The sequence below is a fragment of the Eumetopias jubatus genome, unplaced genomic scaffold, assembly GCF_037043125.1.
Source record: "Eumetopias jubatus isolate StellerSeaLion01/CBP00866 unplaced genomic scaffold, mEumJub1_p1.0 scaffold_3, whole genome shotgun sequence".
Classification (NCBI taxonomy): Eukaryota; Metazoa; Chordata; class Mammalia; order Carnivora; family Otariidae; genus Eumetopias; species Eumetopias jubatus.
This window is the reverse complement of record NW_028274809.1, coordinates 113,836,075-113,863,579: the sequence shown is the minus strand read 5'-3', so window position 1 is coordinate 113,863,579 and position 27,505 is coordinate 113,836,075. Positions and strand designations below refer to the sequence as shown.

Below are 27,505 nucleotides of genomic sequence, written 5' to 3'. Positions count from 1 at the left end.
ACATATAAACATGTCATTCTTCCCTTGAAATTCACATATTTTTGAACATGGAGATGGATATAGAGAAGCAAATCATATATAAACAGTTGAATATCTGCTTGAAAGTACAAAACCCCGGTGGGTATCTTTCATACTGTTTTCTGCCTTCTCTTTCTGCATTTTGGTAAGTCCCTACTGCAGCAGTCTCCCAGATGCAGCCAGAAGATGAAGAACATCCCCAACGTGCAACTGGGAGGCTTGGGAAGTCAGGTGGTCTTAATAATACATGTTCTTATCCCACCAGCCTGTAGAGGTAGAAAAAAGTTACTGAGAAATCAGGAGTCTGTTGAAGTAGATAAACAGAGTCTCAAAAATCATATTACTACTTACTTCCAGGGTAGAGTCTGATGAAAAGTTTCCGCACCTCATCATACACCCAAATTAGAATGGCAAATGGCACAGCCACAAACCAATACTGAGGCCTGGAAGCAGAAGGGAGGAAGGTAAGTCTGAATGCATCCAAAGAAAGGGCCAAGCCCCCTGCCAATGGGCAAAGAGCTTCTTGGTCGTTTTCTCTGCCCTACTGGAAAGAACAACACATCCATTGTGTCATACAACATAAAACTGGAAAGCTTCTTATTTAAACTGGACTGCGACTGGTAGAAGCAACATCTGCCTTTGAAGTGGCCTATTGGCTAAAGGTGGAGATGGGATGGTGAAGTTTAGAAAACCCATTTCCTCTTCTGGGAAAACTAGCAGGTCAAAATCTAAGACAGACTAAGATAGAACTGATTTGGTTTTGTCTCATTTGAAAGCCTGGAGGGGAAAGAACCCGCTGGAATTCTAAATGTTTACTTAGGCTGTGACAGCTCAGAACACAGCTGGCTCTTTCCTGTCCACTGTTGAAGGGGAACTCACCGGAGCATTGTGAAACTCAGGGCTGTGACACTTCCAAGCCCATAGGAGAGGATTAATGCAATGATAATCTGTGAGGCAATCCCCACCCAGATGACTTTATTTCTGCAAGAAACATAAAAGCAAACAGATTCTGAATTCACATGGCTACAGGACCACACACCCAGTGGAGTCAAGGCCCTCATGTATTATAGGCCTAACCCTCATCATTCCTGCATCGAAGGCCCAGGGTTGAACTATGAGGTTGGATGTGGGCAGTACCTGAAGAGACCCTGTTGGAAGATGGAGTTCCTCCGGGTTTTCCTGATGATTAGATCTGCTATTTGCTGGACCATGATGCCAACAAAGAAAGCCGTATAGCCCATCCATTCTAAGTATTTCCTCTGGTACAATGTCTGTCAACAGACAAAAAGGAGACCATGAAACCCCAGAGGGAAAACTTTAGGACAATATCAACGTAGTTCTGTAAAGTTTTACTCTCTTCCCACCTCACCAAGATTGACAGAGGATCACCTCCTTGTGTTTGGAAAGAAACTTTGTTTTCTTTACTCGGTTGAGTAGGGAAAGATGCTAACTTAATTGATTTGGCTCCACTGTGGGTATTGTTGGACTGGTTACTCTTCCATACCAATTGCAAAGCCAATGTAAGAAAGCGAGCTCAAGGTATCTAATTCAAGAGAGGAGGCTGAGTCCTGGCAAAGGCCAAACCAATGTTACAAAGGGGCCCACAGGCCCTATTAACTGAGAAAACTTTCACCTTCTCTGTCTCATTAAGGCTGTCCAGGGAAATGAAAGTTCTGCATCAGTCTGGGCAAGAGAGTGAAAGGAGGGGAGAAGTCGGACTTTGCAGGACTCCTTTCCTTACCCACTGTTGTCCATAGCTGTCTTCCAAGTCATTCACATTGCTATTTTCCCATTCCACCCGGATGTTAATGAGAACGCTGGGTTTAAAGCCCTCCTGTGCATACACAGTGAAATACACAATGAAAGCTCCCACAGCTTGCATGAGGCCTAAAAGCACAAAAGAAATAAGGGCAGAGGTTCTATACATGACTTTGGAATTGCGCCTGTGCTCACTTTCCTTTCGGTTCCTCCTCCCATTCCAAGCCTGCCCCACAAGGAAAAACAGTTCCTGACTGGAATTAATTCTCGGGGTGGTCACTTGTCTGACAGGTCAGCGATGCCTTCGTCGTACCAATGTGCAGGTAAGAGTACATGGCAAGCTGCTGGTTCACCAGTCTGTCCTTCTTCTTGTGGCGAGGCTTCCTGTTCATAATGTCACTTTCAGCTTTCTCATAAGCCAAGGCAATGGAGGGGATCTAGAAGGGGAGACAGTCCGTGAGGCCTAGCCCTGAAACACTGTGCCATACCAAGAGAGTGATAATGGCGCCAGGGGGCCTCAGGGTGGGCAGTGGGGCTGGCAGTCTGCGGTGGTGGTAGGGTTGTGGAACCGGTCTGTCCAGGGTGTAGGCAATGGGGGTTCATTGTTTCTAGAGAATTTAAAAACGGTTGACTTTAAAAATCAGTCTGCTTTTTTATCACCATGTGCTGGCAGTTCTAAAGATGCTAGCTATAAAAACTTTTCTCCTCTGGGGCAGATTTTTCCTACCATCCTCTCCTCCTTAGGCATGCCATTGGATCACAGCGGTTCTCTCACAGGTCCTCCCATCTGGAAGGCCTGTTAAAGGTCAGATCTCTGGGCCCCACCTCCCACCTCCAGTCTCTCCCAAGGTCTGAGCTGGGGCCAGAGAATCTTCGTTTCTAACAAGTTCCCAGGTGATGCAAGAAGCACTGCAGTGGAGAAAAAGAAGTGAATTGAAAGAGCCTGGAAAATGATCTGACTGTAAAGCATGAGGAGCCCGGTTCCCCTCTAAGGCAAAGATATCTTTAGTCTTTCCGCAATGTGTTGACTGCCTGGGTATTGTACCAAACAAGAGGGTAGGAGGCGCCATTTGCTGCATTCTCATTGTGAATTCAGCTTGCTCCGTTGCCTTTTTCCCCCTTTGCCTATGTAAGCTGGAGCCATGTGGGTAACTGTCATAATTTCTTAAATGGACACATACCAGAAGAGGGGAGGGTTTACGTGGCATTATTGTAGGTCAATGTGAGGCTTGATCACGTGTTAATACCTGCTACTTCTAACTGCGTGTAGGTGAGGCGCTTCCAGATCAGATTCTTTTACTTGACAAGGAGCAGTTGTGGGTTATCACATTGGACACTGGGCCCCGGCATTACAGGGGCTATTTAGTGATAGCTCTATCTTCTTAAGAGGGAAGGGAGGCATATGAGCTGAAACTGACCAATGGCCTATTTTGGGGGGAGGGTAAAGAGCTCATGTCTTGAAAAGCTCTTATAGGAAGTGAAGTGGTTTTAACTTCCAAACATTTGACAGATCTCTTTAGTCCTTTGCTTTGAAGTGCAGCTGGTGGACCAGCAGAATTGGTATCACTTAAGAGCATGTTAGAAATGTAGACCTTCTGGCCCCATCACATCAAAGTTTGAGGAGCACTGATTTAGTCCATCTCCTTGCCCTTGCAGGTAATGCCCCTGAAGTTGCCATCACTTGGGGCAGTTATCAGATCCTGTTCCCTTTAGTGCTACTTACTATGTCTGTGCCCAAGTCGATGAACAAGATAGTAATGGTGCCAATGGGCAGGGGAAGCCCAACAATGATGTAGATCAGAAAGGGGCACAGCTCAGCAATGTTCTTGGTCAGGGTGTAAGCGATAGTCTTCTTTAGGTTGTCGAAGATCAGGCGACCTAGGCAAAGATGTTGCTCTCATAGGACTTGCTTTTGATCCCCCAGGTGACTGCTGTCTTGGTAAGGCCACTTGAGACCTCACTCACCTTCCTCCACCCCTGTGACTATGGATGCAAAGTTGTCATCCAGCAAGATCATGTCAGCTGCATTTTTGGCTGCGTCAGAACCTGCTATCCCCATGGCAATCCCAATATCTGCCTTCTTTAGAGCTGGAGAGTCGTTAACACCATCCCCTGTCACAGCGACAACTGCATTCTATGGGAACACATGAGAAAATGGGCGTCAGCAGATCTAAGGGGTCACAGGTAGGACAAAATCAACATAGTCTCCTTTCCTCTGGAGGATGTAGGACCAACTGGAGCTGAAATGAACGGTCTGTTTTGGGGAAAAGATAAAGCCCGGAAATCCCAGAAGCAAGAACAGCAAACTCCAAACAAGATGTGTTCCGTAATTAAAACCATTGTGTGTGGCAGGCTAAAGTGGATCTTTTATATCTTGTGTCTTTACATTTTTTCTTCTGTATCTTACATTTTCAAATCTTTCTATATGCACACCTACCACAGGACCAAATGTTTCATTGTCAGAAAGCCCTGCATGCAGGAAGATCTCAAAGGAGGGTGGAGGGTCAGCCCCCTGAGAGGGTAGAAATGTAAAGTGATGAAGAATTGTCTCTGAAGAGGTTTAAAAAGTATCATAGCCCTGATCTGGGATCCAGATCTGAGCCCTGCATTTCCCCACAGGACAGTGACAGACCTGGAAGTTTCTCTGGGTGCTGCTGTCCACCCACCTGCCTTTGACAGCCCTCCACGATGATCAGCTTCTGCTGGGGGGATGTCCGGGCAAAGACGATCTCTGGGTAGTTGGTTAAAAGCTCATCCAGCTGTTCTGGGCTCATGTCCTTCAGCTCCATGCCAGTCACCACCGCAGCTTTAGCATCCCTAGAATGGCCAGAAGGAACTGAGTGAGGCCAAAGGTGGGATCTTAGGCTGAAACACTGCTCTGGACAGGAAGTGGGCTGACACCTCTTTGACTTTACCAGGAACCCAATGTCCTTGATATTAATACTCTAGTGGGATGATAGGGGTTATAAGTTCTGGGGACACTTTGGTCTCCATTTCAAGAGAGTAAACTGAGGCAAAACAGTAAGGCCCATTTTCTGATATCATACAATAGGAATAAGCCAAATAGCCTTTTGCTTGTAGGAATGGGTGGGAACACCTGTGGGGCAATGTTTTACTTAAGGAGTAAAAAGAGGGTAAAAAAACTTCCTGTTCAAATGTTTTGGGTCCTTGAATTCAGCTTATGCCAACACACATGGGTAACAATTCTGTGTTGTTGCTTATTTCAGATTTATAGTGTCTACTGCGCAATGAGCCGTGTAGGGAGAACAATTTATTGAGGTCCTCTTTGAGGAAAACTATTGTCTGCTGCTGATGAAAGTAAGGTTCTAGAAACTATTAATGATGCAGATCTGATTGTGTTGTTCCCTGCTAAAACATTTCAGAGGCTTTCCACTGCGCTTGAAGCAGACCCCAGAGCCCCTCACCTGGTCTGCAAGGCCAGCTGCAGCTTCACCTCCCCTTTGGCTCTCCCCCTGCAGCCCGTGGGACTCCCAGCCCTGAACCTCCCACCTCCTCCAGTGCCCTTGGGCCTTCACCCGTCTTTCCCCTTTGCCAGGAACAGGCATCTCTCACCTCACCTTCCCTTGGCTAACACTCCACATTTTAGCTTTCAAATCATAGCTTATACCCCTACTCACAAAACACTGCAGGCCTTTTTCTATACATGTTTGTTTTGAGCTTTTTTAGGTCTGTGTTTTCCGGTTGGTGCTAAATACCAGAATCCTAGCACTTGACTCAAACTATAGGTGTTCTTATGTTCTGGTAAAAAAAAATATATATATATAAAAGTAAGATAAAAAGAAAAGGGTTTGTCCTTTCTCCCTACAGCTGCAAAAGTACAGTTACTGTATGATCATAAAGGTACAGTTGATAAAGTGGATAGCTAAAAACATTAACAAATTTATCCCATCTCCTGTTCAGTGAGGAGAGTTGCATGGATATGTATAATCCTATTATTTTTGGCATTAAGGAGGGCGTGTGATGTGATGAGCACTGGCTGTTATACACAACTAATGAATCATTGAACATTATATCAAAACCTGATGATGTACTATATTGGCTAATTGAATTTAAATAAATATATAAATAAAACAAATTAAGAAAAGCTCCAAAAAGCTTTTGTCGGATGAATGCTGTTTACACAAAGGAATGGTGGAATACTCTTAGACTTTAGATATTGTTATTGTGCCCAGAGGCTACAATTCTGTGTGGTAGTCTTAACTGGTAATTGTTGCCCAGGTAATAATTTATTAACTGACAGCTCTGTATTCTAAAAGGTATAAATGCTTGGGTAAACTAGAAGAGGTTCACTGGTCTCTCCCTTCCCCATTATTATAATATGAAATTATAATAAAGCCATGACATTTATTTTTACACTGAGACTCTGGAGTCTTTGATCATTTAAATTGTCAACAGTCCAGGTGACTCTGGACCCCTCCCACTGCTTGAACCCTTGTCCTCTGTGTGTCCTTCACTGTACTTACCACATCACTGTACTTACCACATCAGAAGGAGCTTTAATTTTCTATCCCTCTGCCCTAGATGGAAAGCTCCCCAAGGGCAGGGATAGTGTCTAGTCTGTTTGCTACTACAGTTCCAGTGTCCAGGACAGTGCCTGGTATATTGTTGGCACTCAACAATTAATTGTTGAGGGGCACTGGTGTGACTCAGTTGGTTAAGTGTCTGCCTTCAGCTCAGGCCATGATCCCAGGGTTCTGGGATTGAGCCCCACATCGGGTTCCCTGCTCAGCAGGGAGTCTGCTTCTTCCTGTCCCTCTGCTTGTGCTCACTCTCTCTCTCTCTCAAATAAATAAATAAATGAATAAATAAAATCTTTAAAACAAGAAAAAAAACAATTGTTGAAAGAGTTAATACATGAGTGAATGAATGGGTGATGGACTAAAGGACAGACATGATTACAAGAATTAGGAGACAGAAGGAAAAACTAAATCTTTCGTTAGGAAGCTTTCATTCTATTTGCTACCGTATGTCCACATAGCTACGCGTTATGAAGCATCTGAATAAATACTCAAAATAAGCACTAAGGGAGTGCACCAGACACAGAGGGTTCTTAATATTCCTGATTATACAACTGGATCAGTGGCAAGTAATTTCATATAAATTTTGTTTCAGTTTTTCTCACTCTAGATGTGGCACTGAAGTTTTCAGATCTACTCCACTGGGTTTTTAAATTTCATGTAAGGAATATATCACGGGTAATTTTCATGGTGCCAATACAGCCTAGCGTTACCCTGAGAGAGTGTCTGGCAAAAAGGGGATTTGCTCCAGATAGCACAGCTCTTTAGAACTAACAAGGATAAGGACTTGGGTAAGAACTTGAGTTTTGGCTACATTGGTTCTGTGCTTACCGCTTGTTAACTTGCTCCACAGCAATGTGGAGGCGTTTTGCAATGTCTTCCACTGTCTCACTGTTGGCTGAAATGATACCCACACTCTTGGCAATAGCTTTGGCTGTGATTGGATGATCACCTGTAACCATAATAACCTAGAACACAAACAATGAGAAGGGCATGTGGACAATGAGAAACTCGGCTGGCCAGACAGTATCACCTACTCTACCATGACCTAGTAGAATGTGATTAGTGATTATAGTGGTTTGCCCTTTTGGGCAGTTCTTGATCTTTAGATCAAAGACAAAACTGTCTCTGAAGAACACACTGATCTCATTGGATCTATCCTTGCTTCTGAGCTTCTTACTTTTCCTTCTCTGACATTAGAGGAGGCCCTTTCCCTTGGATGTTACCTTACTTGTGAAAGGGCTAGGGGATGTGTACTTGAGACAGCCTCATGTTGCTTCAACAGTCTTGATATTAACATGGTAATGGAACTAATATTTTGGCTTTGATAATATGAAGATAAATGGATTTTGGAGGCTGAACCTTAAGGTTAAGTAATAAAAACTTTTATTGTCCATCATAATCTAGGGCAAGATAAAGTCAATTCATGGCCTTCTCACTGCAGTCACTATTGTGGTTTGCTCCACACTGACACATTTTGCCTTGATTGGGACAGTTACTAGAATCTTAGTATAGTGAAAGTTGAGATAAAAAGGGAGTGGGGGATTATGATATTTATTTTGAGACTTAAATACTATCTCTGATGGCAAACATTCTTAGACAACATAAATGGAGGACTTCTTAAGTCAGGAAAATAGGTCCCACCTTGATCCCTGCACTCCGACATTTGGTGACTGCGTCAGGTACAGTGGAGCGAGGGGGATCGATCATAGATAAGAGGCCCACAAAACAGAGGTTAGATGTGGGAAAGTTCATCGTGTCTACATCAAATGTATAAGTTTCTGGAAACTCGTCTGCTGGCAGGTAGAGATGACAGAAACCTGGAATGCACATGAATTTGGGAGTCAATGAAATTAGGATAAGAAATAACAAAAGAAAAGGAGGAACATTTTCACACACTCCTTTACTATTTTACTAATACTTGAGAGTATACCAGAATCATTTTATTCTTTCAATTCCGAAATGCATGCTGTAATTAGGAAGGACATATTTCATCCAAAAGTAATTTACTGTGTGCCCACTGGATTTTCTGGTATGTTTTAGGGATACAGAAACCAAGAGGGGGTGGCCTTTGCTTCTGAAGATGTCTCAGTTTAGTGTGGGGGCAGAGACATAAAGAGGTAAAGCATAAAAAAGCATAGTGAGGGTGCCTGGGTGACTCAGTCGTTAAGCGTCTGCCTTCCGCTCAGGTCATGATCCCAGGGTTCTGGGATCAAGCCACACATCAGGCTCCCTGCTCAGCGGGGAGCCTGCTTCTCCCTCTCCCACACCCTCTGCTTGTGTTCCCTCTCTCACTGTGTCTCTATCTGTCAAATAAATAAATAAAATCTTTAAAAAACAACAAACAAACAAACAAACACACCATAGTGAGTGTTATAGAGAACAGCCACCTGGGGAATTAGGAAAGACTCCCCCAAGGAGGTCACATGTGCGTTGACTCTTGAGAGAGGAGTTAGAAGTTTTCCAGGGAGAAGGGAGGGTTAGGGATGGGATGGCCATTTGAGGCAGAGAAAACAGCACATGCTACTGCATAAACTGGGGAAAGAATCTGGGGCACCAGGGGAATGGTATGAAGCTCGGTCTTTAATCAAGGTAAGTGTGAGAGAAAGGCCATTAGGAATGGAGAATCTTTTGTACTCAGAAGGCATCTGCTTCTCACAGGTTAAGGTAGAAGGGATTCCTGTGTCTGGTGGGACTCCTAAGATCATGTGACTTTCTCATCAGCTTTTATATCAAATTTATTCTCAGCATGCCCCAATGCCTCACACATTTCAGTAAAGCACAGGGTCTGAGAGGTCAAACACAAGGTTCCTAGAGCGATTCTTGTCAGATGGGTATCAATCCTGCATTGGAAACACTACCTGGTGCTGTGGGCTATTTAAGGCATGCTTATAGCATTATCACCTCATTTAATTATTTCATTTGCTTTACAAGCTCAAATATCCTTTAGAAACACACATTCCACAGATTCCATCTCTATTGGCAAGAACTTTTATGATGTTTAATGAGCCTTATCATCAACTGTGAACTTCTGTTACCTTGAATTCATAGTCTATAGTTCACAGGTGCCATTCTGTCAACCCAGATTCTCAGGACAGAATATACCCTGTGATACCACTTAAGTTACCACAATTAGGTTCCTACCAGTTGTTCTATTTCTATGGTTCCTTCCACCTCTGACAACCCCTGTCTCTATTACTGGCAGTGTTTTCTCCCTGATAAACAAGTGAGAAACTTCAACATTATTTTAAACTTATTTTTCTCCTCTAACTAGTTGCTAAGTCTTACCAGTTCTGCCTCCATGAAGTCTCTTGTGTCTGCCCCCTCCATCACCTTCCTAGTGCCTTGGATCAAATTCCCACCCTCTTTTACCTGAACAAGGGCAGCCACCTCCTCCTGAGACCCATGCCTCTCCTCTTCCTGCTCCTGCCAAGAATTAAACTCTAATTCTGATTGGTTCACTCATCCCAAAGCCTTCTGTGACTCTCTCTGATTGTGGAATGAAACCCCAGTTTCTCACCCACATAAGGCACTCTATATCATGCCCTCCAATCTATCTTTCCTACCCATCCCCTAGGACTATGCCATCTTATCTATCTGCAACACTCTACACAGACTGGCTCACTCATAATGTGGGCACACACCCCAACCATTTCTAACTCTGGGCTTTGGCCTATGTTGTTCCCTCTACTTCAAATATTTTACCTCACCTCCCTTCAAGAATTGTTGTGCAAGGCCCAGTTTAAAATGTAACTCCTTCCATAAAATCTTCCCAGATTTTCTTTATCTGGAAGCTACCCCACCTTCCTCAGTACTACCATATAATATTCTCGTATGTTTATCATATTCTTCTTTCTATGATTCATGTAGATGCATAGCTACTCAACTAAATAATAAGTCTGTCTCCTCTTGTGCCTTGACCTGGCATAGAGCCTCACACCCAACAGGTGACAGGTAAGGGTTCTGCCACCAAGAGCTCACCCAGCACGCGCTCCCCCAGGCCTCCCAACTCCATGTATGCTGTGTGGAAGGCTTCGGCTGTGTTCTTGTCCAGAGGCTGCTCCTGGCCGTTGACCATGATGGTGCTGCACTTCTCTAAGATCCTCTCAGGGGCCCCTTTCATCACCATGAGGAAGCGCTTGTCATTGGGGTCATCCGTTTTGTGTATGGAGAGCTGGGAGGGAAGGAATTGAGTGTGTTACGTATTCCCTGCCATTGAATAATGACACCATCTTTACTTATAAGGGCCTGAACTGGACAGATCTCTTAAGTAGCAACATGACAAGAAGATTAAAGACATCCCTTTCTCTCATTAGGCTATTTATCCTTGGCATGAAAAGGAGTGTTCACTACAGGCATGTTCTATCCTTTTTATTTTGTGGTCAAGTAACATGCAGAGATCTAGACTTGGTCCTGCTCAGAGCAGCACCCTGAATTTGAATCCAAAGTAAGTAGATCTCATCTTTCAAACAGAAACTAGTTGCTTTAGGGAGGCCAGATGTGGTTGTTGCCCTGTGAAGTCTTGTGTATTGAACCAGATCTCCGGTGGTACCCATAGGGGTCAGGGGACTGTGAGCCACCTCTTCTTGCTTCTTGTCTCTACCTCCCTATCATGGGTAGCAGACTTTGGGTCCCAAGCTATTCTGAACTCAGGCAGGCATGAGGGCAGCAGGAGTTTCTATGCCTCTTCAGCTCCAAATTAATCCAGTTTTACTGCCTGGAGGTGAAGGAAAATGGTAGGGGTGGAGGAAGTAGACACTCTCACGTACAGGCTTTCAGGACAGTTAAGTAACACAATTTTAATATCAACATTCTCTCACCTACTGATTCTATTTCCAGATTCATCCTAATAAGGTAATCAGAAAAAATCTGAAAAAAAAAACCAGTTATATAAAATGTCTAAGTCTTATGGAAGCTGTTATATACCAGGTATTCTCCTAAGCCTTCGAAAGGAATTTCAGGAAGCTGGAGTGTTTGAAAGAGAATGAGTAAGTTACAAAAAAAACCCCCAAAAACAAAACCCTACCATTTTGGGCCTATCAGTTGATACTAAATCAGTAGTTCTTAGCCTTCTGGATACCAGAGAGGAGCACAATAAAAAATAAAAAAGTAGAGGGCAAGCATAGTTTTGTTGTTGTTGTTGTTATTGTTTTTAATGGCCAAGTAAACACATAAAAAAAACCCACCTAACTAATCAAAACCAAAGTAAAACCTCCCATCTATTATCACTATCCTCTTCTCGAAGATAGGATATTTTAACATTTAAAAAGTAGAAACAATAAACACTTTTATACTGTGTACTCTTCTAAGTGCTTCACACACTGACTCATTTAATTCTCGAAACTACCCTACGGCTATGGGTACTATTATTATCACCTTTTACAAGGAAGGAAACTGAGGCACAGAGGGGTTAACTGGCAAGAACAAGGTTGTGCCCTAATAGGTGGCTGAGCTGGGATTTGAATTCAGGCTAGTAGGCTCCAGAGTCCCTGCCTTAGTCAGGTAGCATACAAAGGATAATCTTTTAAATTAAATACATTCATCCTTATATAGAACTTTATAAAATACTGTCCTAATTTTCCAGTTTGCCACAAACTATTGGAAATATTTTTATGGGCTGGTCTCAGTTTGGGGAATTGCTATTCTAAAATCAGTAAGACATAGACTTTCTACTTTGTTTCCTTTGGTTGAATGATACCCCAGAGACCTTCCAAGGTCACAACATCAAAGACTCTTTTTTGAGTGTTGCTCATGTGTAGATATAAAATGGCACTAACAGCCTCCAAAGAGGCTCTTTGACCTCTTCTGCAGGAACCCACACAGGTCCTCTTGTCTAGTCCCAACTCTGGGTAGCCTAGTTTCCCCTTCAACATTTAGTATATGAGGCCTCATGGAACCTGCTTTTTCTCATTTCTCACATGATGAGGAAAGTCTTTACTAGAGTAGATGGGGCCGCAGCAGGATTCTGAGTCTTGTTCCTGATTAGAAGACAATTGGATCTACTCCTTAAGAGCACAGACTCCCTGGGTCTGCTTGAATCCTGGCTCTGGCCCTTACTAGATGTGCGATAATGCCCTGTACCTCAGTTTCCTCATTCCCTACCTTGTAGAGTTGAGAGAATTGAGTGATTCTATACATGTAGAAATTAGCATATAATAACTATCATTACTATTGTTATTTTAGGATCATTACTCATTCTATTTTCACGTCTGTTTTGAACAAGAGACCTGATTTACTGGCTTTAATATTTTACTTCATACATTTTTTAGTTGTCTATTTGGCTAACTACAATTCTTCATTGGCTTGTTATCCACAGAGGTGTTTGCAACACAGTTATTTCCCAATCCTAAATGCCATCCAAACAAAATGTGTGGGTAAACACCAGAAACTTTTACACAAACATGGTTATCTTATTTATATACTTTCCTGTTATGCAAAGACCAAGTCACAAGGCCCTGCTCTCAGGGCTTTGGAGTCTATGGGAAGTCCCACCTGCAGCAGTAAACTGGGCTACAAATTGTCATTTGTCCCACCCTGAGGAGGATGGAACTAGTTGACCATTGGCCAGCCTGGAATGAGGGAAGACAGATAGGCAATGGTGGCCATTTTCTTCCTGAGCAATGGGTAGAAAGGAGGTCCCTGTCAACTGCATATGGGGCAGAACTGGAAAGCACTGTGGCTGGTAACAGTCATCTGAGAGACTATTCATTGGTGTTCACAAAGGGCAAGGTTTACTCACAAGGCCCAAGCTAAACTGTTCTGTGTGGTGGTAGAAAAAGCATGGCCTTGGGAGTTGAAAATATATGTGAAAATTGGTTGTGCCACTTAGGTGCTTGGGAACTCTGGTCACATCAACATTTCCTAGGGACCTGCTTCCTCACCTAGAAATTGAGATTAATTAATCCTACCTCAGGCTTATCGTGAGGATTAAATGAAAGAACCAGATACACACTAAGGGAGCAGTAAATGTTAGTTTTCCCTCATCCCCCACTTTTCATTTATCCTGTAGGATGTGGCTTTTGCCCCTGACCTGTGCAAGTTACCTGGTAGGGGTGGAGGTGGCATATGTGTGTCGGGGGGTGGGGTATAATATAGATCAATCATTCATAGGGACAGCCAGGCCCTAACAAGATCTTCACTTTTCTTTTTTCTCTACCTATTTCTGGCAAAGGAAAGAGGCCAGCAAGGAAAACCTGTTCTGGGCTTACCAGATGCCCAGGCCCTCCATCCCTGAAGGCTATTTTTGAAGTCAAATATCATTCAAAATACATACTAACCAAAGGACACTTACAGGTAGAAATGCCATTCTTATGATAACAAAGATTTAGTTGTGAGGAAAAACTCACCTGAAATTTATTGGTCGAGTTAAAAGGGATTTCAGCTACTTTGTGGTTTCTTTTTCTAATTTCCATCACATCACCCAAAATGACCTCTGAGAACTTCAAAAGAGCAGTTTCTGAGGCATCTCCAACCACAACTCTCTGAGAATCAAGAGAAAACAAATTTTTGTAGCACATAATCTGGTTCTTTTGTGCTTATTTTCAATGAGCCAGCAGACGGCCTGACTAAGCTCAGTATCTAATAAACGATTGCATCACAATGAGCCACTGACTGAACCATGGTGGAGGTGTTAAACTGAATGGTGCTGCTTACTGGCATTAGGGAAATTCAAAACAGTTTGAGCTCTGTGAGACCTGGAGGGTTCCATGAAAAAACCAGCTATGAACTAGTCTTGAAAGACGGGTGGATAACTGGCAGACAAAGGAACAAAAGAAAGCCTTCTGGAAATCAGACTGCCATGAATGAAGGCATGAAGTGGAAGAGTTCCATTGTAAGTGCTGAATGTACAGGTGGATATGGAGGATGCAGACAGATTCAGAGGGCCCTGAAAGTCAGGCAAGGTCCAAAACTCAAGCAGCAGAAAACAGATGCATGGAAAGTTTTTGAGCAAAGTTAGGTGAAGCAGTTCATCTAAAGAAGTATTTAAGGAAAATTACTGGTATGCAAGAAAGACTGGGGGGAGGGATAAACTGGAATCATGGAGGCCAATCAAGAGGTTGGTATAATTAATTAGATGTAAGGTACTGACGATAACAGAAAAGTAAAATTATATATTTATTTGAAGCAAGAATAATAGGATTTAGTGATTCACAAGATATTAGGAACGAAGAAAGTTAAAGATGACTTCCAAAAATTTTGGACTGGATGATAAATTAAAATGGTTATGTCATAGAAAAATAGAAAAGGGACAAGATAGTGATTTAGAGCCAGGTTGGGTACAAGTGGAAGGTGGCAAGTGTAATTTGTTCAGAGTCTAACATGGCAAAACTTTCAAGTGGGAGCACACAGCTAATCGGAGATCCATGGAGTTTGGGTGAAAAATCAGAACTGGAGATAAGGATTTGAAAGATATGGACAGAGAACTGATGGGCCAAGAAGAGAATTGATGAGCTGTCTGACAAAGAAAAGCAACCAAACAAAAAGTATAAGAAAGAAAGAGTCAATGAAGGAAACAGATGGCAAATAGAAAAGCCAGGAGAAGACAGATTGAGTGACTCACTCAGAAGGAGAGGACAGGGGGAGAAGAGAGAGGAAGGGGAGGAGGAAGGGGGAGAAAGGAAAGTTTGTTTTTGTATATGCTAACATTCCAGGGCCCCTTAGCACCGCATCTGCTGCCAAGAGGAATACGTTCTAAGGTCAAGCCTTCTATTTCCTTCCAATTATATTTTAAACTTCAGTGAATGGCATTTATGTAATAAAGGAACTTTGATTATATCTACTTGCTTGTAAAGGAAAGTAACTTAAAGGTACATTCATTTTCAGGAATGAGACAGAATTCTCAATAGACCTAAATCACTGTTCTGAGGACTTTTAGACATCTCGGTGATTTCTCAAAGCAAGTTAGGGTGAAGAAAATTTTCTGCAGGTCTTGTGAATCAGACTTGCTCTTACTAGTACAAACTTCACTCAGTGGGAGAGATTTAAATCAAGTACCAAAATCAGAACAGAGGAAGTGACTTCAAACTGGCTATGATTTAAGACCAAGTATATACTGAAGCTTTACCTTCATGATGGGGACGCTTTCTTGTCCTGGTCTGAACTCAGCTCTGTTACACAATGTTATTATCTTTGATAAGGAGGCCCAGGTTCCAGAGCTTTGATCAAAGACTTGGTCTGGAAAACAGAACAGTGGATGCTATGGGTCCTGGACCTAATATCCATACTAGTCAACCAATCCTCTGATTGGTTGGCACACCAATGCTGCCATGTTCTGCTCAGCCCGCTCTGCTCGAGTCCATAGCTTCGGGCCACCCTGAATGTTCCAGAAGACTTACTTGAATGGTCTTCACTGGTGTCAGCTATGAAGATCTGATTGTCGAACCACAAATGAGCCACAGTCATCCTGTTCTGGGTCAGAGTCCCAGTCTTGTCTGAGCAAATGATAGAGGTGGAGCCGAGGGTCTCCACTGCTTCCAGGTTCTTCACCAAGCAGTTCTTCTTGGCCAGCCGTTTAGCTGTCAGCGACAGAGTCACCTAGACAGGAGAGAGAGAGAGAGGAAGAAGCTTTGAGAAAAATCATCATTTTGAACTCAGGCTCCATAACATAGAAGCAGCTGGAGCCGGACTGATTTCAGGACAGAGGTAGAGTTACAGATGCGGTAAAGCTGACCCAGTGGCTGATAAACCACATAAAGCCCTATATATATATGCCATAATCCTTCTATTAAATGTAGGAGGTGAACAATGTGCCCAAGTTCCTCAGTTGCAGAAATTGCCAAGGATTCTTTTTTCTTTTTAAGAAATGTGAAAATGTAGAGAAGGTGTCAGGCTTCCTGAAAATCTGTAAGTGGTGTTTGCGTCTTATCTAGATCTTTTTTTTTTTATCCTATCGAGCTCTTAAGGAGAAAGATAATATAAACTTGCAGATAGAGCTCCTAAAAATGAAAATATAAAGTTTTCTAGGACAGTGTTAAAAATGTTAACAATATCACAATTCCGTTTGTCTCTCTAAAAAACAGTTTCCTCAGAATGTCCCATGGTAGGGGCACTTGGGTGGCTCAGTCGTTAAGTGTGTGCCTTCGGCTCAGGTCATGATCCCAGGGTCCTGGGATCGAGCCCCGCATTGGGCTCCCTGCTCCGCGGGGAAGCCTGCTTCTCCCTCTCCCACTCCCCTGCTTGTGTTCCCTCTCTCGCTGTATCTCTCTCTGTCAAATAAATAAATAAAATCTTTAAAAAAAAAAAAAAGAATGTCCCATGGTGTCCCCTGACAGGGAGGGAGTGTTGTTCTGAAGATGGAAGAGACTTGCAGTTTATGGTGGGCGCACACCCAGCACAGCAGAATGCCATGTGTTAATGGGGTCAGGGGACAGGCCACCTAGCAGCATGGACTCACAGTGACAGTGGCCAGGAGACCCTCAGGCACATTGGCCACAATGATGCCAATGAGGAAGATGATGGAGTCCAGGACCTGATACTTCAGGGACACTGCGATGATGAAGAAAAGGATGCCAATGGAGACGGCCACTCCTGCCACAATATGAACAAAGTGCTGGATCTCAATGGCAATGGGTGTCTTCTCATTTCCGACTCCTGAAGCCAGGGAGGCGATCTGACCAATGACGGTGCGGTCACCTGTGTTGATGACCATGCCAGTCGCTGTGCCTACAGGTGAAGTACACATTTTATTCTGGGGATCCTCAGCTATGAAGGGACCATAGCCTGCTTATAATCTTCTCTTTGCTGGTTTACATGATCAATTAGCACACAACATTACAAAGTTCTCTGGGCTCTTCAGTTCCATGTTTTGTCCTTGAAAAGCTTTGTAGCAAGAGATGGTAAAGAGATTCGAACATTAAGCCTGTGGGGGAGAGGTGATACGGGTGGTGCATGTAGTCATGGGAACCAGGCAGACTTACCTTCCAGACAGGTTGTAGAATAGAAGCCAATGTTCTTTGTTTCCAGGGGACTATCATGGGTAAACTCAGAGGAGCGGGGCTGGGGTTCAGATTCTCCAGTGAGAGATGAGTTATCTACCTAGAAGAAATTTTGGGAAAAGTTCAAGACTAGGTATCTTGTTCCCTGCCCCAGTCACACTGAGATCTAGAAAGACAACAGAATGGCAGCTAGTTATCAGTATGATATTTGGGGTGCCCTGTGGCACTTACCTTACAGCCCTGAACAGACAACAACCTGATGTCTGCAGGGATCCGGTCTCCTCCTTTAATCTCCACTATGTCTCCCACCACCAGCTGCTCTGCAGGGATTGTCTTCTTCTCTGAATCTCGAATGACAAGAGCTTGCTGCAAAAGAAAACAGTGACAGATGCCTCAGATCCTGGAATGACGCCAACTCTCCTCCATCCTCATCTCCCCACATCTCCAGAATGGAGGCACTGGAAGGCACAGCTGTCAGAATGGCAAAAATGCAACAAAAGACTTTTACTTGGGGCCTGAAGACACTAAGAACTATCTTTTCTTGAGGAGGAACTCTTAGAGATATTCTTGGAACGAGAAAACGCTGCTGTGGGCAGATATAGCAAACTGACAGCCCCAAGCATGACAGAGAGAGGGACAATTAAGGATGAATGATCTTGGGTGGGATGTCCAGGAAGAACCCCGATGGCTGAGCCAAAGGGTTTAATACTTTTGCTCGGGTCAGGAAGACTTTACAGAGTGGAAGGCAGATCTCCCACTTCTTAGCATGGACGATTCCATCCAGAACCTTCTCCAGCTGGCAGCTCTGTGGGCCAGGGGCAGTGTGGTTTTCCCACTGTGCTGACAGTGGTGTGTGGTCTCCCTAGAGAACTCCTAACGTGGGGTCCTGTGGGAGGACAGGAGCAGTGGGCATCCCTCACTGACAGTAGTTTGGGGCAACATGCAGAGAGACTCCAAAATGGGTGTAAAAATGGTCACAGATAAAGAATTGTAGGTTGACCTCCTTGGCTACCAGGGAATACTCCCAAACTTCTACAACTCACTTTTGGATGCACCTGAATTACTTTTGTTTGAACGGTTCACCAAAGCTCAAGAGGAGTAATAGAAGATGTTGTGTGATGACTGATGTTTCTGTCCTGTTTTGCTCTTGACTAAGCATATTCCTGTATCTTACTTCCCTGATTATCTCAAAACTCTGTGAGGAAATGGGGCTTCAGAAAGATTGCCAAAGACTTCTCAGACAGCAATGGGTGGAGCACTGACCCTCTGCCTTAGAGGCCCCATTCTCCTCGTTATCTGATGCTTCCTCATCTGAAGTCATGTGGAGACCAGAGAGAGATGGCTGCCACTCACCTGTGGGATCATCTTATTGAAGGTGGCCATGACGTTGGTGCTTTTTGCCTCTTGGTAGTAAGCAAAGATCCCTGTTAAAATAACGACCAAGGCAAGCACGCAGCCCAAGTATACCTGGGTAAGGGGAAGAAGCATCTATCAGAAGAACAGGCATCAGGAATGAGCCAGGTCCTAGGGCTTGAGCTCTCCACGGGAAGGTGAGAGACATGGCAGTGGTATTCTGGTGTCATTTACAGGTCACAAAATTTACCCACTTAAAGTGTATAATTCAATGATTTTTGATGAATTTACACAATTTTGCAACAATCACTACAAGCCAGTTTTAGGACATTTCCGTCATCCCAATAAGATGGCTACTGCCCAGTGGCTGTCATTCCCCACCCCTGCCCCCAGCCCTAACCGCCTCTGATCTTTCTGTCTCTAGGGTGTGCCTGTTCTGGACATTTCTTATCAATGGAATCATACAGTATGTGGCCTTTTGCATCTGGCTTCTTTCTCTCAGCATCATGCTGGCCAGGTCAGTTTTTTGGTTTTGGTACTGTTATCAGCAGGCATAGATGCTCCCCATGTTAAAGGGACACAATTAGCTTTGAGGAGAGAGAAACCCAAAATATTTCACATGGATATAGATCTTTTTTGTCCCCTCAGGAACTTATAGTGTGTCTCTCTCTCCCTCTAAAATTCATGCTCATGCTGCCTCTGGGACATCAGAAAGTCAGCTATGATTTGTATTTTACAGCTGGTGAAATTACTGATTTTCCCAAACCTGCACAGTAATTGATCAGTGTAGACTCCTGATTACAGCCCACTGCTCTGCCCACTAATGGCCTTACTTTATGGTTGTTTTCCCATTACTAGTTTAGCAAACCCTGGAAGGAGGCCCCCTTACATTGTCTAGGGATGAAGTTGTATTCATGGAGTACTGGATCCCAAACGCAATCCAGCACAGGATGGCTCCTATCCACAGAAGGATGGAGAACCCCCCCACCATCTGCTTGAGGAACTTGATAATCTCCGGTGTTTCCTTGGGAGGAGTGAGGGCATTGGGCCCATTCTGGGCCAGGAGCTCAGCAGCTTGGGTGCTAGAGAGACCCTGAGAAAGCCAGACAAAAACAAACAGGAATTAGACATTTCTATTCCCTCAGATTGGATGTCATTTTTCTGCAGATTGTGGGTAGGAGTTACCATGCCCAAGAAGGGCCTGGGAAAAGTGGATGATGCCTCACCTCCCCCAACTCGCACTTTTTTAAAAAGAATATTTAATATTAATGCTTAATATCAGCCAGGCAATGTACTCTGTATATTTGCTTATTTACTCTTCAAAATAACCCTCTGAAGAAGGTGCAATTATTATCCTCATCTTACAGATGTGAAATTTGAGGCACATGGAGGTTAAATCATCCATTTACTAAATGGGACCAGGCAATCTGGCTCCAGAGCCACTATATTAGACTCTGCTAAGGCATTTTAGTTTCTTGGAGATTCATCTAGAGATAGGAGTAACTTGGCTAAGGAGGATTCGAAATACAAAAGCTAATCGCCAAGGTTAAGGGCAATGTGGTAACTATCTAGAAAATATTCTGTTCTGGAACTTCTACATATTGCACTGGCTAATTTTTCATCCTTAAGTCTGGTGTCTTTCTGCTTTTCTCTATATCCACCCCAAGTTCTAAGTTCTTGTTCATCTTAAGAGTTATAAATTCTACCAAACTCTGAAGCCCATGTGTGGTCACTTCTTGCCAGAAGCCCTCCCTGGTAAGCATGGCTTCCACAGGGGTACAGAGGCCCCTCCACCCCCCTTGAAATCCTGTATTGTAACTCAAAGGTTTTTTCCCCACAAACTATCCTTTATGGAGAAAGTCTTGTCATTACTTTTTCTTCCTAATCATGTTGTAAGCTACTTAAAGGACAGCTTAAAGACTATATCCTTGGGGTGCCTGGGTGGCTCAGTTGGTTAAGCTTCCTACTCTTGATTTCAGGTCAGGTCATGATCTCAGGCCTTACTTTATGGTTGTTTGAGATCGTGAGATCGACCCCCGTGTTGGGCTCCACGTTCAGTGTGGAGTCAGCTTGCGATACTTTCCCTCTGCCCCTCCCCCCACTCATGCGTTGTCTCTAAAGTAAGTAAAATAAATCTTTAACTAAAAAAAAAAAAGACTCTGGGACGCCTGGGTGGCTCAGTTGGTTAAGTGGCTGCTTTGGCTCAGGTCATGATCCCAGGGTCCTGGGGTCGAGTCCCGCATCGGGCTCCTTGCTCAGTGGGGAGTCTGCTTTTCCCTCTGCCTGCCCCTCCCTCTGCTCGTGCTCTCTCTCCCTCTGTCTCTGACAAATGAATAAATATTTTTTTAAAAAAAGAGTCTATCCTTGTTGATTTTCGTGTCCTTTATAGGGTGTCCTGCTTGTTCTGTAATACAGGCTCAAATATTTGCTGAATAACTGGATTTGAAGTCACTAACTTGTCGTCAAAATAAAATTCATCACCATCTCCTTCCTGCTGTTTTCTCTAATCTCTCAGCCCCGTGTCCCGCTATGGCCCTCTTGACCACCTGACCAAATCACCTCTTCTTGCTTCTCTACCTTGGTAACTGGGATCAGGGATTTGTTCAAATACCCCAGTGAAACAAAGTCCTACCAATTATTTCTCTGAAACCTTGTCCCCTTCCCTTCCCATCTTACTGCTGCTGCCTTGTTTCAGTTCCTCATTTTATATTCCTGGGTTATTGTCTCATTCTTCTAGACCTTTCCATCTCCCACTTAAAAAAAAATCCATCCACCTACCTACCTGTAACTGTATATATCTTCTTATAGAAATACCTTTTGAAAGCCAATCTTATTTAAATCACTTCCCTGCTTAGAAATTGTGTATAACCAATATAGTCCTTATTCCTTAGTTTAATATGGAAGTGCTTGATGGTTTCACTCAAATTACCTCTCCTCAGTCTCATTTTCTATCCCCTCCCTCCCCTTTCCACACACAACAGCTCCCAGAAACCCCAGATTGTCCTCTCCGGTCTCCTGGGTACTCTGCTAACTTAAACCCAAATCCTCCTCTTATGTTCTGATTCAAACACTGCATGATCTAGGGAGCCCATTCTGGCTCCTCTGGTCAGAATCTGTCACTCACTCAGCACACCATTTAGACCTCTCTTTGCCATCTAAGTCAAACAGGCTGGAGGTTATATTCCTCTTATATCCCTGCCTCCCCTGCTGAAATTCTTACTCCTTAAGACCAGGGATCATCTGCCCCTCTTTGGCCCTCTCACTGCCAGTCTTGTGTGTTGCACACAGTAGGTCTTTTTGTTGACTTGAACAGATGTATCCAAATCTCCTGATGTCAAAACACCAAAACTTTTGAAACTTAATTTGAGTTTGAATTCACACAAGGAATCCTGTGGTGGGGGAATTTGTCAGACGCCTGAGAGCACACCAGTGTGTCCTGGAGTCATTGTTCCTTCTCAGAGGAAGAGATGTACAGCAGGGTTATAAGACTGTCACTCTGGATGGTTGCTTTTTAACATTGGTTTTCCCCATTCTTTGATAAGACCATTATACTTCCTGGACATGGGGATCTAAAGCAACCTCTGACCATGACCATAAGGAAGTGTCCGAGCCTTTCTGGGGATACCACAGCTTTCCTGCAGTTACAATCAAAAGAAATGTTTATAGCCAGGTGTCCAGCTCAGCAGAGGGGCTTGACTCCAGGCTTTAGTTAAGACATGCCAGCTTTTGAGGTCAACCAGCCCTCTCTCACATGCTGGGCATGTGGGTGACTGGCATCCTCAAAGTTGCTGCTTCATCCTAAAGATGCCATCGACTTTTCCATACACCCTAAGCCCGTGGCTTTGTACCGTCCTTTGCATAGTCCCAGGGCTTCTCTTCCCAATCCCCAATCCCTTGATGACTTACTGTAATGATGTTTGTACCATATTTCTTTTCCAGTTCCTTAATGCTGAGTTTGTGGTCATCCTGAAGTCCATGAAAGGAAGAAGAAAGTTCATTAATAATTCCAAAATACTCAAACCCTAAGCTTTGCCCAGCCCATGAAAACTGAGAGAAGCACTGATGATAGGAGGGGGCCAGAGAGTGAGGGAGAGAATGAGAAAACCCTCTGTGCCAGGTGGTTATTGCATTGAGGGAAGAGAGAGTCTTGCTACAGGAGAAGCTTACTCTTCTGATTTACCGGCCAGGGCATTTTCTGGCCATCCCTTGAGTTCAGACTTAATTTGTCATTTACTACATATTAGCTGTCTTTAGTTCTCACGAACAAAGCAATGCATTTCATCTCAATCTGATCTCCAGCACGTGCACGTTCTAGCATACCTGCCTGCTGTCCGGGTGCTAGTGATCTGGATACTTAGTTCAGACCTGAGTTCTGGGATTAGTTGAGGGTGATGAGCAATACCAAACCAGACCAGACCCATCTGACAACTCCTTACCCATGGAGCCCTCATTGGGCAGGTAGTCTCTGGTAGAGAGAAGCAAGTCTTTCCTTAATCAAGTACTTGAGACTCAGGGAGTTCACTTGTTAGAGAAGCCCTGCAGATTTAAAACTGCCAAATAAATACCAGTATGGCCCACACTTGCTAATTTTGTTATAGAATCATTAGACTAAAGCAGAGTTTCTCAACCTTGGCATTGTTGACATTTGGGCCAATAACTCTTTGTTGGGGGGGGCGGGCTTCCATCCACTATATGCCACCTACTAGCACCCTCCCTGGAGTAGTGATAAGCAGAAATGTCTCCAGACCTCACTAAATGTCCCATGGGGGGCAAATTCCTCCTATCCTGTCCCTTGAGAGCCACTGGGCTACAGGATTAGAAGCCTCTTCCTGTCTCTGAAAACCCAGGGGTGAGTAAAGCCTTCTTTACCCCACCTAGAAAACCTAGCACTCAGGATTCTTCAAGCTCTGATCATCTGAAACAAAGATTTATACTGTGATGGGTACTAGAACCATCTCTTTTCTTAAGTATATGCAAAAAAGTTACCTGTTGTGTTAAGAGATTAGATTTTCCAATTAAAAAATTATTTTGTCTTCTCCTCAGCCAGATTCTGCTTTATTCATTTAGTCATTGTACCAATATTGATCAAAAGATATGGCTGGGGATTCAAAGGATTAAGACACGGTTTTGTGCACAGTGTGCTAAATTCTGGGCAGATACAAGTAACAGGTGATTAGATTGCATGGCTGGACCTCAGACTTTAAGGGGCCTGTACGTGAGGCAGGAGGAGGCAGACTATCTTTCCTTCTTCAGCCCTGGCTTTGGGGATGAGAGCCTGGGGCAGGAGGTATGGTGGGTGCCTGTGGCGCACTCTGCTGGCCAGCCCTAGAATAGCTCAGGGCAGCATCCTGTGGCTCAGGCTTTGGACATTATCAGCCCGTTCATTCAGCAGCCAGGGATCCTTTCATTCTTGTCAAAGTTCTAATGTGCCAAAGGGCATCCCAGTACGCGGTCACAAATCAGATTATAGGATTCTTGTGAGAATGTTGGGAAAGAAGAAGGAAACATGGTCCTCTCTCAGCCGGGAAGCAGGGGAACACTAGCTAACACTATGAAAATTATCTTTCTATATTATACATCTTCACAAAATGCTCAAAGAAGGGAGATTCTCTTGATAATAAACAGGCATATGATAGAATGGAGATATATTTATGTTATAAGTAACAATTTCAAGGAAGACTAGATGTGTCTTCAATCCTAAATGCTAGAGATACGTAGGAAATAAGAACGATTATTATCTGGTTCTGTGCTAAGTCTTTCTCCAGTTTTATTTCATTTAACCTTTTTAACAACTCCAACAGGTAGGCACTGTCTTTACTTCCCATTTTTTGAAATAGGAACTGAATGTCAATGAAACTGGGATCTGAATTCAGGTCAGTCCTATTTCAGGGCTGTGTTCTTAAATGTCTGTCAGAACATACATGGGCAAATGCCTAGTGGTGTGCTGCTAAATGTTTAACAAGCTCTCCAGGTAAAATAAATAAAAAACTCTGATTTGTAGCATTTACCGATTTTTTCACCATAACTAAGTTCCAAGATGCTAACCCAGCATCAATCAACTTGCCAAATTCCTGAATATTTAACAATGGGCTGTCTAGCCCACACGAACTCACACCACTACTGTCCGCTCGAACAATAAGTTTTAAAGTCTGCAATGAACTGCAGGGATGATCTAGTAAGACTTCAAGCTTGTTGTAGAAGTTTCCCCCTTGACATTCCTGAAACATAACCTGTCACGTTTCAGTTCTGAGGCAGATCTTGCCCATGGTGGCCAGCTTTAATAACTCCAAAGTTCTTCCTTAACAGGAATAATATTATGCTTCCATAAATAACAAAATTACTAATTATAAATTATAATTTAATTATAAATTGCATAAATTACAAAATATTCTTACTCTTTTCTCACTTTTCCCCTCATCCATGCAAATTGTTTATTTCCCACTTTACATAAAGAAAATGGAGCTTCACTGAAGCTAGGTAGTTTGCTCCCAATTACCAATCACTGAAGTGGAACTCAATTGAGCCTAAGGTCCTTTGAATCCAAGCCCAATATTCTTACCAGTGAAATTATTCTTTCTCATGGGGCATACATAGCCAGAAATCTAGCAAGGTTTAGTGGTCTTGTTTTCTTCCTGCATGGTTCCAGCTCCAATAGTTTTCCCTTATCAGCTAAAAACTGGCAGTTGGTTAGGGATATCTCAGTGAAACTGCCAGGAAGGAGAGAGGTCTGGGCTGTGCCTGTGGGGACTGGAATCAGAGGGAACTCAAGAGTTCTACCTGGGAGTGCCTACAACCAGAATGCAGGAATCCTGCAGAAGGCCTGACCCCTGGGCAGATATTATCACACCATTTATTTTAAACTAGGAAACAAATCTCATGGGGATTTTCAAATCCTTGAGATTGATCTTCCTTTTGTTAAGAGGTGGTTCCAAGTTCTCAAGGGGGAAAGGCAGTGGACACATTTGGCTTAAGGGCCAAATCAACTGACCAGATTCAGTTCTTTCGTAAGCTCCTCCTTACGGTGATTCTTTTTGGGTTCGAGGCAGTTCTTCAGGCCTCTGTACTTCTCCTTGCCGTTCCCCTTGTCTGTTTGTTCGATGTTTTTCGTTCCACTGAGCTCCACAGAGTAAATTTCTAGGGTTTTCTGAAAGGAAAGCAGAGGTACAATATTGGTCCAAGATGGGTTTTCTGAAGAGGCGTCGAGCGTTTCTCTCTGTGGGTCAGGGACCTACAGGGAAGGGAGTCCCCTTCATTCTCTCCTCTAGAGAGAGTAAGTCGCACGATGTGGAGAGGTTCTCTCTTCCCCACCTTCAAACAGCAACTCCCAGGCCCTTTCTCTCCTTTCTTCCCCTCTAGCGTAGAGGGAAGGCTGGGTAGCACAGCCCTGCCGGCATCTCCTCAGGGTGACCCCACCCTGGGGTTGGGGAAGGTGGGAAGTTACCTCCTCCAACTCGAGACAAGACCCCTCCAAGCCCCAGGGTCTCCCTAGTACCTTGCTCCCCTCAGGACACACGGCGTGTGTCCCGCTTCTTGGGTGGGACGTGCCCACTGAATCTCAGTCCCGGGCAGGGCGGCCATAACCCCCAGCCCGGCGCCACGCGCCACATCGGAGCTGGCCTAGGACCCCTGGGGCCCCTTCCCACAGCGTCCGGATTCGGGACTTCACCCCAGCCAGCTCCGCGAAGGGAGAGGAGCCGTGCAGAGGTCAGGAGCGCAGAATCAAGACGGCCAGTCGTTCCTCTTTCCCCTCGCCTTCCACCCGCTCCGCACGGGTCCCGGTCGGCGCCGGGGGCCCGCACGCACCTTGGTCATGGCGCCGGTGGTGGTGCGGCCGGCAGGAGGGCTCGGGGTCCAGGCTCTGGGTGGCGGCGCGCGCGGGGCGGGGGTCCGGTCGGGCGGCGGTGGCGAGCGGCGGCGGCGCGAGCCTCACGCGCACCTCCCGCTGCCGAGCTCCAGCCGCTGACCCGCGGAGGCGGTGCCCGACTTAAATGCCGCCTGCCCCGCCCACGTACCTACCCGCGAGCAGGTTGCCCGGCCTCACGACGCCCCGGGAGGCGGGAATCCCGCAGGCGCGGACCCGGGCGCGGAAGCCCGCGGCGGGGCCTCCATCCAGGGAGCCGGGCGCGGCTCGGGCCCCGGCCGGGGGCGTGGGGGTCCCCAAGAGCAGCGCCGGCGAACCGCCGCAGCCTGCCTCTGGGCGAGCCCCCGACGATCGCACGCCCTCACCCCAGCTTTGGTGGGACCCTCACCCGCTTTGCTTTTAAAATTTGCTTTGGTAATAAAGGAATTCGTAAAAGTACAAAGCAGAGCGGGAAAATTGCGGCTCCTACCAGCAACTGCTCTCTAAGGTGTCCTGGCCATAAAAGGCAACCTTATTATCGGAGGATGGATTTCACAGGCCAATGTGGTGTCAGAGTGAATTTGGGAATTACCGAGAGAGCTCTGAGGAGTAGCTGAATTACCTTACAGGATCCGGATAAAAATTGGAGTTCTGAAACAACTGTGGAGGGGGAGAGTGGAGAGGAGAGATGGGAGGAAGCTGTGCAGTCAGAGGACTCAGGAATGAGGCTGCCTCGTGGGCAGAACCGTAGCTGTAGGCTGGGGTCGGATAAACACCCTCATCCCCTAAATGGGATGGACATCTCCTGCCAATGCTATAAATCCCCTCCTTCCTTTCTTCTTGCCTTCCATCCTCCGCCCTTCCTTTCTTCTTTTCTTTCCAAAATGGCAGAATTTGAAGTCAGACCCCCCCCCAACACACACACCCACCCACCCACCCACTGTGGGGCTGGGCAACACCAGTGAGTTACTCGTTAACTAAACAGTAAGGGACAGGGAAATTCCGGGTGACATTTGGTTTGCAGATACAGATCACAGGTTCTTTGGAGTTGGAGGGGACATTAA

General features: G+C 44.7%; 1 protein-coding gene across 1 annotated transcript; it reads right to left on the bottom strand.

Moving 5' to 3' along the window:
• Positions 1-255: 255 nt before the first annotated feature.
• ATP12A (ATPase H+/K+ transporting non-gastric alpha2 subunit) lies at positions 256-26,413 on the bottom strand. The gene is given in 24 exon segments (XM_088021971.1): positions 256-284; positions 370-461; positions 898-999; positions 1,156-1,289; positions 1,760-1,905; positions 2,090-2,213; positions 3,500-3,654; positions 3,742-3,910; positions 4,443-4,593; positions 7,146-7,282; positions 7,959-8,134; positions 10,296-10,488; positions 13,661-13,795; positions 15,379-15,488; positions 15,650-15,848; positions 16,708-16,976; positions 17,231-17,348; positions 17,480-17,614; positions 18,602-18,715; positions 19,491-19,694; positions 22,508-22,567; positions 25,590-25,760; positions 25,762-25,789; positions 26,361-26,413. Coding segments are annotated over 24 exon segments (3,204 nt in total).
• Positions 26,414-27,505: the final 1,092 nt, after the last annotated feature.